The sequence below is a fragment of the Pelecanus crispus genome, chromosome 1 (genome assembly GCF_030463565.1).
Source record: "Pelecanus crispus isolate bPelCri1 chromosome 1, bPelCri1.pri, whole genome shotgun sequence".
In the NCBI taxonomy this organism is placed as follows: Eukaryota; Metazoa; Chordata; class Aves; order Pelecaniformes; family Pelecanidae; genus Pelecanus; species Pelecanus crispus.
This window is the reverse complement of record NC_134643.1, coordinates 158,904,571-158,916,910: the sequence shown is the minus strand read 5'-3', so window position 1 is coordinate 158,916,910 and position 12,340 is coordinate 158,904,571. Positions and strand designations below refer to the sequence as shown.

The window sequence follows — 12,340 nt, the reverse complement described above, 5'->3', positions numbered from 1 at the left end:
GTTTATGTAGGAAACACCCATTTAAAAATAAAAAATACCTCATCTAAAATGTTAGAAGAGTGTGATTTTGAGAAGCATCTGCACTTTTCAGTAACTAACAATTACTGTTGAATGCTGAGGAAACTAACTTGGACCCTAGAGGAAAAATTCTACAAAAGAGCTGAAAACAGCATACAAGGAATTCAAAGTTCTATTTTATTAATACATCACAGAACAAAGCAGATCTGTACTGTCAATGTTCAACTGGCACTCAAACACAAAAAATGACTTTCTAAAGATGCTCCTTCCTTCCCCCAACCCCTGGGCCGGAACAGAAGTGTTCCTGTTATAACCACTGTTTAGTACCATTACTTTCACCTTTCACTGTATTATATCAGCCTCAAAGACTAGAAAGCACCTTCTGCTGCTGGTCAGTTTTGACTAATCCACTTACAGCCAAATTCTTTTACTTGGCACACTTTTGGTCAGAATTAAGGTACTTTGAGCAATTATGTCAGACAGTTTGTTGCCTTCCTGTAAACAAGCCAGGGTAGAAAGCTGTCTTTTGCTCCCATAAAGATAGCAGCTGAATGGAGAAAAGCAAAAATTAAGAGGATGTCAGTAGTGGCAGAGAGAGAGAGGTGGCAAGTGACCGAACACTGACTGCAAATTCACATATGTATAGGAGACAGTGAAGATAACAAGGGCAGAGGGGGAAACAAAATATCAGAAAATAACAAAAAGGAAGAGACTGGAGAATGAGCAAAAGGAACTGTCAGCCAAAATTCCTATGACCCACCCTGCCGGAAGGCTGTAATCCAGAACAACAGGATACACTGCTTAATTACTGTTGTTAAAGTGTAGTCTAATTATTTTTCTTTACAGTAGAACAGAATTATATACATACATACCACCCCGGATGCGAGGCAAACACAGTAGCATGTGAACATACCACATTTCCAGACTGGAAAATTAACACAAGTCATCACTTCTTCCTGTTCACCCGGACAGGAATTATGAGTTTCTCTATGTGTAAAGACAAATGGGTGTGTAGCTACTGAGATACCACACGTACAATGCCTCTCTCATGTCTACTCACAGCAGGATACATTTTGAAAAGGCCCCTGCAGAACTCAACGTAAGGATACAGGTTCGCAGATACAGCTATTGTGGTTGGGGGAGGGGGGGGCGGAGTGGAGCAGCAAATCAAATATTCTTCTCAGTTCTAGCTTGTGGCTGACCTGCAGCAGAGGGGAAGTTAATCAGAACCAGCAGCTCCTAGGTAAAGCTTCAGAGCAATGAAGTCAGGTCCTGGAGAAGGGAAATTCAGTGCATCACCAGGCAGACCTGCTGCTCTCTGACTGCCTGCAAGGAAATCACTGCAGGATCATCTTGCAGGATGAAGCACACACCTAAACAAATGTTTACATAATTCTAAGTGCATATGCCACAGACTTCAATCTTAATACTGATGTAAGAACGGAAGTATTTAAAAAAAAAAAAAAAAATCAGTAACTGTACAGGTTAACCTGTTGCTCTCCTCTTCTGAGGTATCAGTTGAGGGAATGTAGTCTGAGCATAAATTCAAAGTTGTTACAATAAGCCTCCCTCATTATCCTCAACATTATTTATTCCAGTCACTCTCCTTACAATTACATATTACACATATACATGAGAATGCATACTCTACAAACCCAAGTATCTTTAGCAAAAGTAACATCAAAGATGATGCAGCAGCCCGCAAGGGCTTACTACAGTCAAGAGCCACTGCCTACTCAGTGGATTTATAGTTTCCCATTTTTCACAAACAGTAACCTGTTAGAGACCATTAAAACCACATTACATGGCTAGTGGGCCAGCATGACCATCGATCGATACTGAAGCGTGGTAGACAAGTTGAGAGATTTGGTCAAAGTTTTAGCTCCAGAATAAAACCAAAGACATTCACACTGTTTGTATCATGGTAGCATTCTGTGTCTACAATGCTGGAACAGGGAACACAAGGGAAGAGAAATGTAACTAACTCACAGAAGTTGCTAAAAGCTGCCACGGTCACAGTTCACACATTTTAAGAGAAGGAGGTGAATCAAAACCTGAGATTATTTTTCCACAACAACTAGAAGACTCAGTTCTGGAAAATCTCAAAATCCTCACTAATTCAAAATACCACACAGTTACCGCTATATTCAAACTTGACACTCTAAACAAAAGCTTCTTTATATTTGGAAGAAAAAGAAGAGAGTAGAAGTAGCTACTTTCTGGTTAGCAGCATATGATCTAGAAGCTCCCACATTTTCTGGGATTCCTCAGCCTTAAGCCAGACATCCATATGCTAAATACACTGTTATACTTAAAGTGTCTCACTAGTTATCATCCCATTCTTGGTGCCAAGAAAAAAAAAAAAAAAGACCCCAAAACAACAAAACCACTAGAATTAGCAGTTGAAGTCTGCACCTGAAGCACAGCTCTACAGTCAGTGCCTAATTAATTTTTACTTAATTTTACTCACTTTTTCTTTAACACACTTACAAAGAATTCTGCCCAACTCCAAAAGCCTCCCAAGAGAAAGCAAGCTGAAAAGCACCATTAAAAGCAAAGAGGAAAATGTAGGCGCTTATATGAAAAAATAACCCAGAGAAAGAATGGGAAGAAACCCCCCCAACCTTTAGTTTCACAGGATTCCCTGACACCTTCTGATTCCCTCCGTTTATTCTTCCCTGTGTCTCTTGCAAGATAAAACGTTACTAGAGGGTTTTTTTGCTTTTTGAACCAGCCATTAACAGTTCCATCAGAATTTTATCCAGTGTTGCATTAGCTCCTGCATTAATTTTTACTTTCTTCACGTCGTAAGGCATTTAGCATCAGTTCTTAGTACACACCTTTTTAGCCGAGGTGAACATCGTTTTACAAAAGGAGGATAAGGAGAGCCAGAAAATCTCAGCAATCTAAAAAACTGTCAGAGTCAGCAACCGAGATCCCTAACATCCTGATCTCTAGGGTCCAAGACAGTGTCTTCTACATAATCTCATGTCTTTTTAAAGAGAGGACAGAGCAGAGTGCCATACAACAAACAGCTGTAAAATAGCATCCTGAAGCACCAGTGGCTATAATCTCAGGGTTACAGATGTAATAAGATATTGTAGCGCATGCCAAAGAAGGATTACTCCTTTGCAAGCTTTAAATCAAATCAACGATCCCCCTAACAGCAGCATTCTTGCTTATGTTTTATTACTGCCTTTACTACTGTTTTTCATTTGAAGAAAAAAAATAGTATTTAACATTCAAAAATGCAAACCAATTTAAAACTATTTATATTGGTTTCAACATAATGCATTTTACCTATAAATAGACATGCAGCTCACCTTTTAAACTCTTCTGTATACTGTTATTCCCCTTTAGGAGCTTGGACCATTTTATTGCTCTTCTAGTAAGTACCACTAGATATCTGGAAAAGAACGCTTCATAGGACGCATAATCAAAGTCTTCTGGCCTTTCAAACCCATATGGATCAACCCTACAAAATAAAAAAGAATTCTTGTACAAATGTTTCTATGTATCTACAGCTGAAAAAAAATTATATGCAAGTATGATTTAAATAACTTCCAGTTGCTATTTCTAAAAGCAGCTCAAAACTCCCTCCTCCCAACAAAACCTTGCTGCACACAAACTGTTGCACTCCATTTAGCATATCAAAGCTGTTTACGTAAATTAATTTAAACATGCACTGTTCAGTCAGTTTTACAGATTTCACTGCTTTTAGAAGTAAGGTGTTTTTAGAGCGAAGGATCTGTTGTGTGCAAAATTGACCCCAGTTACGGCCACACAGAAGTCTGGGAGGTATTTTGTTGAAAAGTATGAAGGTATAGCATAAGAGCTCAAATATGGCCCGAACTCACTTTCCACACAGTTCTGCACAGAAAAAATAACAACAAAAAGAACAAGTTATAAAGATTATTTTTAGAAGGGCTTATTTCTGAAATTATCTTCATGACAGTATATGGTTTGGAAAAAAAACCCCCACATATCTTTGTGTCAATCTTCTTCATAAGCAGTATCAAAAATGCTTATTTTACTATCTTTAACAATTTTTCAGTGTTACATCACATTATCTCGGGCAGCACGGCACTGATGGAGTTTCAGAACTGCAAGTATGATTCTGTTCTAGCTTGATATATCAAGTCACCTTGCTAAACTAGATTTATGGCAACTTCCCAAGACGCTTTATACCTGCCGAGTATCACTTGAGTACACAGCACTCATGGGGCTTCGTAGAAGTTAAATAGGCGGAAGGGTCTGTCCACGCAGAAAAGTTTGCAAGACAGACATTGGGGCTTAACTTCCGAAAAAACTGCCCATTTCATTCATGGAGAAGGACTTTGCTCATGGAGCGGTACCGGCACAGCCATGGGTAAACTCCAGCTCACGGGATCGTCATGGGTAGTAAAGCGTGAATCAGAAGAGGAACATTTTAATATTCAGACCTCAGACTGGTATTACCTAATCAGCAGTTAGAAGAGTCACCTTTGTATTCATGTACTCTTCAAATTTGACTCAGAAAACACAGGTGTAAAAAACACCGAAACCCCTGATACGGGTTCCTCTGAAGACACAGAAAGTGACAACGCTCAAAAAATCCTAACGCCTCCACGAAAACACATCTCGTATTTATGGCTGCGACTGTCCAGGCAGCAAGTACAGATGAACTTCATGCTCAACTCCATTCCTGAGGTAGAAAGGGAAAATAAAGAGCCAGGAAGCCGGATTTTAAGGAAGTTACCTTCCCTAACCTGCCTCCGGGCAGTGAAGGTTACCACTACGCCTCGGTGCCCCCGCGTTAAGGGCCGCATCGCTTGCCGGGGCTCTGCCCCCGGGAGGAGGCCTCTGCCCCCGCAGCCCCCGTCCGCCATTTCCCGCCGGCCCCCTGCCGCCCCCGGCCGTTACCTGCCGCCGCCCCCTCATAGCCCCGATCGCTCTGGGAGGAACATTTCGCTCTCCCCGGGTTAACCGGCTCCAAATTCACCCTCCGCCACGGCTCCTCTCTGCCCCAAGCCCTCGGCGTTTCTCGGCAAGATACCAGCAGGGGGAAAGGCCATTGGCAAGGGACCACCAAAAACCCCAAACTCCCCGCAAAGGCGCTGCGAGTCGCCGCTCCTGCTCCCGGCTCGCTCCCCGCCTCAGAGCGCTGCGGATTCACAAGAAAGTTGTAAAAGCGCTGTTGTTTTAAACGCCCCCCCCCCCCCCGCCCACGGCCCGGGAGAGCCCCAGGTGGGAGCGGGCAGGCGGGCGCCGTCGGTGGCGGTAGGGGGGCGGGCACGCCGGACCCGCTGCCGGGCGCTCGCCTCAGCGCCGGCGCCCACCACACGGGCCCGGGGCGGGGGAAGGGAAGCGAAGCGCCAGCGCCGCCGCCAGCAGCCGCCACCGCCCTACCTGAACGCCCAGTCCCGCCCGTCCTCTCGCCTCTCCATCGGCCGGTCCGCGCTCGGCCTGCCCCCGGCGGGGAGCGCGGCGCCTCGGCCGCGGGCTGGGCTCCGCTCCTCAGGCCGAGCAGCGCGGCGGCCGCGGCCCCATGCGGAGCGGCTCCCAAGTTCAAGCCTCCTGCCGCCCTCCGAGGGGCGGGGGCGGCCGCCGGGTCCCGCCTCCCCTGCCAGGGGCAGGGCGGCGGCGAAGCGGCCCGCAACCCCCCCCCCCCAGCCGCCCCGCCGCCGCTCCGCTCCGCGCCGCCGGCAGCCGGGGGGACGCGGGGAGCGGCGGGGGAGCGGGCACCCGGAGGCAAGCAGGTGCTGATCTGTTCCGGCACTGCTTTAGCTTTCTGTGTTTCGCGTTTCTGTCACATCCTGGGAAAAATTCAAATATTGTAGTGCGAGGGGAAGGTCTCAGTAACATAGGGTGGGAGTGGCTGCAGGTATGGCCCTTCAAAACCAAAGGGATTTCCCCATCACCAACGAGAAGAGGCGGCTGTATTAGTATGTAAGTTCACTTGGTCGGTTTGGGCTTTTTTTCCCCCCAAATCCTCGCACTTTTCCATTTCATTTCCCCAAATAAGTCATTAAAGTCAATGCTTTGTCACATTGACATATTACCAACTTTAGCTTCTGCTGACTTAGTTGCCACCATAAACTAACAATCATTTAAATATGGCTTAAATAATAAATGGCGGGTTGTCAAAAACGAAAATTAAACAAAATAATACTCAAAAAGGCTTCCCCATTTCCAGAACCCGCCTCTAACATTAGCACATGGCTCTTCGCCTGTCAAACAAACCCCGAAACCCACGCGGACTCTGCCCTACCTGACTGCCAGCAGCCTAATTCCTAACACGCTGCATAACAGAAGGGAGAGCGCGAAATTATATCCCTGCTTGTCCTTTTTGCATCAAGCTCTGACTTTGCACCCAGCAAAGTCCTTGGAAAATTACAGCTACTGCCAGAGAAACATAATCTGGTTCAGCCAGAGAGTAAGAGTTGCTGAAGACAACAGATGGGATTTCACAAGGGCGATCAACACTTGTTCCCTCCCAGCACACTCCTCGAGAAAGCCACCTCCTCTCTGCGGGATCAAAGGCAATCACCCACACAGAAATGTGGAAGTAGTTCAGCTCCAATGGCGGGGAAAAAAATGCAGAGATTTGTACTTGGTTTAACTGCCGTCACAGGCTTGTAAAAGTTCGTGAGTGTTCGGCAAGGCATAATATTTTTTCTTTGTGGGAAAATTCTGTGCTTCAGCAGGCATAGGGCTTCTCTTGCAGGAGGGTGGTCCCGCTCAAATTACTGTGCGGCGTCACGAACATGCTCCGGTACTGGCAGGACTGGAACCTGATTACAAACCAGCCCGGGGAGAGCCGGCCGGTGCCTGTGCCAAGCCTGCGCTTTGACATCCCGCCAGCGTTGCCTTGGCGGAGCGTAGGCAGAAGCACGCTCTGTAAACAGCTCTGCCCCAGTGACTTGGTCAAAGTCGCATAGAAAATCCTTGGCAGAGCTGTGAATAGAAGGAGGTGATGCTGTCCCACGGAAGAGAAGAGTTAGGCAGAATACCCCCTTCTCCCCCAAATCCTGAAGCCGCAGGCTCGTTTTGTAACAGGGCTATACTTCACCTGCCAAGGTCAGGCTCTTTGGTGCGTGTTCCTCTTAAAATGGATCCGCCAAAAGTTCCCTGAAAAGAGCAGATTGTTTCTGTGATTAATTAAGGGTACATTTGCAGTGCATCAAGGGTAGCCTTGTGTATACCACAGTGCATTTTTACTGTCAGCAAGTCTTAAACGTTGTATACAGTTTCTGTTGCTCTAACACAAGCATAATAACGCTGTGGTTCGCTCAGATTTAATGCCTGTTTCACACAAAGGCTCCTATTAAGAAACTTGACGTAACTCCTGTTAAGGAAGATACTTAGAATCTTAATCCATTAATGGAAATAATTCCTAAATTTCAGTGCTAATTTGTAACAATAATTGCATGCCCATATTGTGGCTGATAATATGAACCAGCCTACTGTCTGGCAATAGATAATATCTTGGTTGTCCTTCACAGGGTATCAATGCTGCTCTCTTCTGGGCAGATTATATCATGCTGCTTTTAAAGTCATTCAAAGAAACTAATGCATAAACCCTCAAATCCAAAAAGTGCATGTGCTTGGTGTTGTGATCAGCAGTAAAGGCTACTATTTACTTTTGATCCTTTACTTCTGAAGGAGTTGGTGGCAGTGGCAGTGTGCAGGAGGACTTCAGTGACGTTCAGACCAGTGAAGCTCATAGCCTTCCCGCCTACCACCTGGAACAAAGGAAATGTACCTTATGTAAATTTTTTTTCCCCCTTTTGCATCTGAACCTTATCCCTGAAGTTTTTACATCATGGTGAATGTGTTTGGTAGAATTGCCATCCCGCTGCTGCCACAGTAAGTTCTTAAAATAGTGACTTCCCTTTAAGGGTAGGCATTTAGACGTGTTTGCTCTAAAGGGAAGATGAAGACAGCAGACAAGTGTTTCACAGGCTGAGCCATTCACAGCTTTGCTCATCTCATACCCCGTATTTCAGTGAGGAAGCCTTCCCTACTTGTGTTTGCAGAGCAGTTGTTGTTAAATAACAATACCAGCAAAATTTTCAGCCTTATCAGGCATTAGTCTGGGATGGCTTTACGCTTCCCGGAGCTGTGAAAGGTGCACTACGCCACATGTGCTTGGCGTATCAGCAGTGCCGAAATGTGGTCTAGCTCCTCACATACCACCTTTAAGCCCCTTGTTACTGTTAGGCCAGAACTGGCGAAGGAGCATTGGGAGAAAGCCTTTGATAACATTTGTGCCTGGAAGCATTTCCTCAGCTGCCTGTGGGGGCCGCAAGGATTCTTTGTTTGTCCAAGAATGGAAGAAATATATTGATTATTTTGTGTATCATAAATGTGCCAATTTTCTTGCCCGAGGTTCTTTTCACAGGCTGCAGGGAGGTCAATGAAAATAAATTGTTAGGGAGAAGCAAAGTGCGATAGGACCAAGAAAGGGATAAGGTGTGTGCAGATATAGGAGGTGTGTGTGGATGTAGTGTGCCTACTCTTTTTAAGACAGCACAGGTGAGTCTGTTCATTGAGAAATACCAGCGAGAAACATCATTCCCAGCAAAGCTAGCGGCTCTGCTTTTCCAGATCCAGACAGGAAATTTTTAAAAAAACCCCTAACTGCTCCTAAAACAGTTAACAGCCCCTGTTTAGAAAATGTGAATGCAGCAGCATTGGAGAAGAGATAAAAAGATAATTCTTGCTAGCGACTGGGTGTTGTAGTATCCCAAGTAAGCGATGAAATTCCCACAGCCTACGTGGCTTCCCTAGCTTGTGTGGTTTGTCATATAGCCACTCAGCTCTGTGTCTGTACTTAGTAAACCACACCACGAAAGCACACCCTGTTTTGTTGGAGCTCTACTCTGCATCCATTTGGCCTGAGCTACTTTCCCATGACCTGAAAAAAATCTGCTACTCCATACTTGGGGAAAACAGTTTAGATTAAGCAGATTTGGCAGTATAGAAATATACAGTAAGAAGTAAACATACATGTGTATATATATAGATATTTTTTAATCACTGCAATTCTATATTCTAAACTAGGCACAATGTGCTCCAGGACTAGACAATTTATCTGGCTAATAAGGAATGCCATCATCACATCCAGACACCTTTGGTTCCTGTTACAACCAGCTACTTACCAAGTTTAGTCAACCTTTACCTACGTATGGATTGAGGCTCTGGATAGGTAATGAAATGCTGAACGTGTTCCATATTTTTGTCCCAGAAAATTGCATCATGCTTACATAATTGTAGTCTGCAGGCCTAATTAAACCTGGTCATGTGAATGGTTCCAACAGCAGTCACTGAACTTTAGAACAGACTCCATAGCAAGGACAGAAACATATTTAAAAAAATGAATTTCCTCTATTCCCTGAAGGCTTCACAGCTTCATGTCTATGAAGGTTACTGGCTGGTAGGACAAGTTACAAACCCATGTGTAGTCTGGGAAGTGCCAGTATTTTGATTACTCTCAGTATGACTGTGGCCCCAGGAGTCAAAGCATACTGATATGAGCAACTATAAAAAGGAGCTCTAAAGCTTGCTGCGTACACCGCAGCCGCCTGGAGAATCAACATTACCCATGGAAGTCTCTGCAGAAAGGTTTTTGCACTTAGCTGCCATCCTCCAGCTGCGTCAGAAAAGAAGGCTCAAGGCTGTAAGTGACAATGCTGGAAACAGCAGGGAAAAATAAATGATATGATAGTGCCCTCAGTGTGAAAAACACAGCAAAATTCTATGTCAGAAATGATATGGAAAAAATACTCAAACATTATTAGCAGGAAGGGTTCCTAAGACAGGGACAAAGATATCCTTAGGAAAAGGTCAGTAGCTATCACAGACCAGTAACGCCAAAGTCTGGAACTGAGTAAACCAAAAGAGAGGTTCATAGTGGCTAATTACTTGACGAATCTAGCTTAAGTCAGGCTGCAACTTTATAAAACTTGTTTATTATTTCAACTGACAAAATGAAGTATTTTCTAAATGGCTTTGTTTTGTTTGTTTTGTTTTTCCTTATCTACTTGATTGATCATGAGGGGCATGCTGAAAGCATTTTAAATTCATGCTGATGATGTTTACTTTCCTGGCTGCATGAGTACAAGGCTTATAACTGAACTTTGAAATTTTGCAGGGAGAGATGACAGACAAGATTGGAGATTATTAACTCCTTCTTACTTCTCCCATCCCCTTTTTCTTTCTTGTCCTTATTTGTGAAGGTATCATGCCTAGCAAATCCGGCAGCTCCAAGATCTACTGATTAGGGACAGGGTTTAACCTGGATGTTCTCTGGCTGTCTACTATGATTTTACATTTGGTCTAGTTGGGAAATGGAAAGGCAAACCTTCTCCTGGCTTTCAGTTGCCTCCTGCAAGGGCTCTCATTTCAATCATCCCAAGCCATGTCCTATTCCATAAGGAGCAGGCAGAGTTATCATTACAGGTATTTAAATGCAATCATTGCGTGTTAGCTGTGAATAACATTATCTATTTCACTTAATTGTCTCTACGCACTTAAGAGTTTCTCTAAAAATCACTCATTAAGGAAAAAAAGTCTTTAAAGCAATGATACAGTTTGGTGTAAAAAAAAAAAAAAAGGTACAGCTATCCATTCAGGAAGAGACATCCATTCCTTATGTGGAATAAGGCAGGAGTTTTCCAGGAGCACAGATAATCTTAAGTTTCTGTAATTAAATACTATTTCATAATGCATAGGTACAAGGGTACTGGTTTTGGGTCAGATCAGCAAATTCCCCTTCTTTAAGCTCCCAGCTTTGGAGCGTTGAAGTCTGGAAAGTGAATGTGCTCCCAAGGAAGTTGTTCTTCACTGTAGCTTTCTGCCTGTTATTCCTTACACATTTTTCAAACTCACAGGCTGAAAGAAAAATAAGAAGGCTTGTGAAAACCCAAACTTGGGTTTGACAGCAAGAGCAGATGAAGCTTCTTTGAACTGGAGGGTTATAGCAACAACCATCTGTACAGGTATGGCTCAATATTTACATGTAATCAAGGTATTGGCTGAAGTATCATGTTATTTTTAAATTCTTTTGAAAGGTAAGAAACTTTGATTGCAACATCTAGGATCAAATGATGACTTCCCTCTGGCTTATTTTGTCAGGTTACAGATTATATCACATGACTAATACTGGAGGAAAAATTCAGTCCTCATTTTGTGTTAATTTGCAGATAAATGTCCCCCAAACACTGTTATCACTAGATGATATATTGTCAAAACTGAAATTATTTAATTTAAATTTCCTTTTTATATTTTGGGTGTTTCTGACACTGTTCTTTCCTGTCTTAAAACAATCAAATTGGGGAGGGATGGGTAGCACTGAAAACTATCAGCAACATTTTGGTATTTCCATGTTTGCTGCGTAAGTAGCTACAAAAATAGTATGTTCTCAGCCAGCCGTTTGATTCATTTTTGCCTTGAAAGTGTAGCTCACATGTTAACAATACACCAGATTTTTTTTTGACTGAGAAATTTTATTTTAGCTATGTGTGAACTTACGAAAATTACACAATGTAATTTGCTGTTATTATGCAGTGAGCCATAACAATCATTGCTTATGACCATGCTGCACGTTTGTATTGCTTCTGCAACAGGTACCTTGTATTTCTCTATTTTCATATTCCTCAGCAATGTATTTTTCAAGAATATTCTTCTCAGAAACTCCAGCAGTATTATTTTTATAATAATTTCCTTTTACGTGACATCTCATCACCACCAGTCCTCCATGAGCAATTGATAAACTTCTGAACACAGTCAAGTAAGCTTTACGATAATTATCTTTCCTGACCTATGCAAAGTCATTTTTTCACATGATTGCAAAAGTGCAAGCATCTTCTTATTAGATGTTGATGGAAAATTGTTGATGGAAAATTGACCATAGCCATAATACATATGTAGATGCAAATCAACCCACCAAAATACATAAGTAATACTTAGAATTGACATTAGACCATTACGGGTTTGCTTGCTGTGGACGTGCTTTGTAGGGGCCCTGATGCTCTGCCCCACTCAGTTACAATTCAGCCCATGGTATCTACATGTGAAGAAACCATTTAGCATTCCAAAGAATGAATCTATAAGTACTTCCAGCTACAATTCTCTTAACTATGCTGTTCTGGAAATATCTCTCAGACAGCTTTTTGCATTTCTATGGCAGCATAAATGCCCTGTAAAAAAATTTGCTGAGAATTACAGACTTTGAGTATTTAATGGTTCTTTATATGTGTGCAACAGGTTACTTTGTGTAAATGAAACAACCGTCAGCAAAGAAAGCTCAGATTTAATCCCACAGAAGTCACTGGGGTGT

At 43.2% G+C, this 12,340-nt stretch overlaps 1 protein-coding gene across 1 annotated transcript in view; it reads right to left on the bottom strand.

Moving 5' to 3' along the window:
- GRTP1 (growth hormone regulated TBC protein 1) overlaps positions 1-5,444 on the bottom strand; it is a 40,340-nt gene extending 34,896 nt beyond the window's left edge. Inside the window, exons 1-2 of the mRNA XM_075717907.1 lie at positions 5,407-5,444; positions 3,342-3,493 (exon numbers count right to left, since the gene is read on the bottom strand). Coding sequence (XP_075574022.1) covers positions 3,342-3,493; positions 5,407-5,444 — 190 coding nt within the window. The remainder of the gene's footprint in view (positions 1-3,341; positions 3,494-5,406) is intronic.
- Between the last annotated feature and the right edge of the window lie 6,896 nt (positions 5,445-12,340).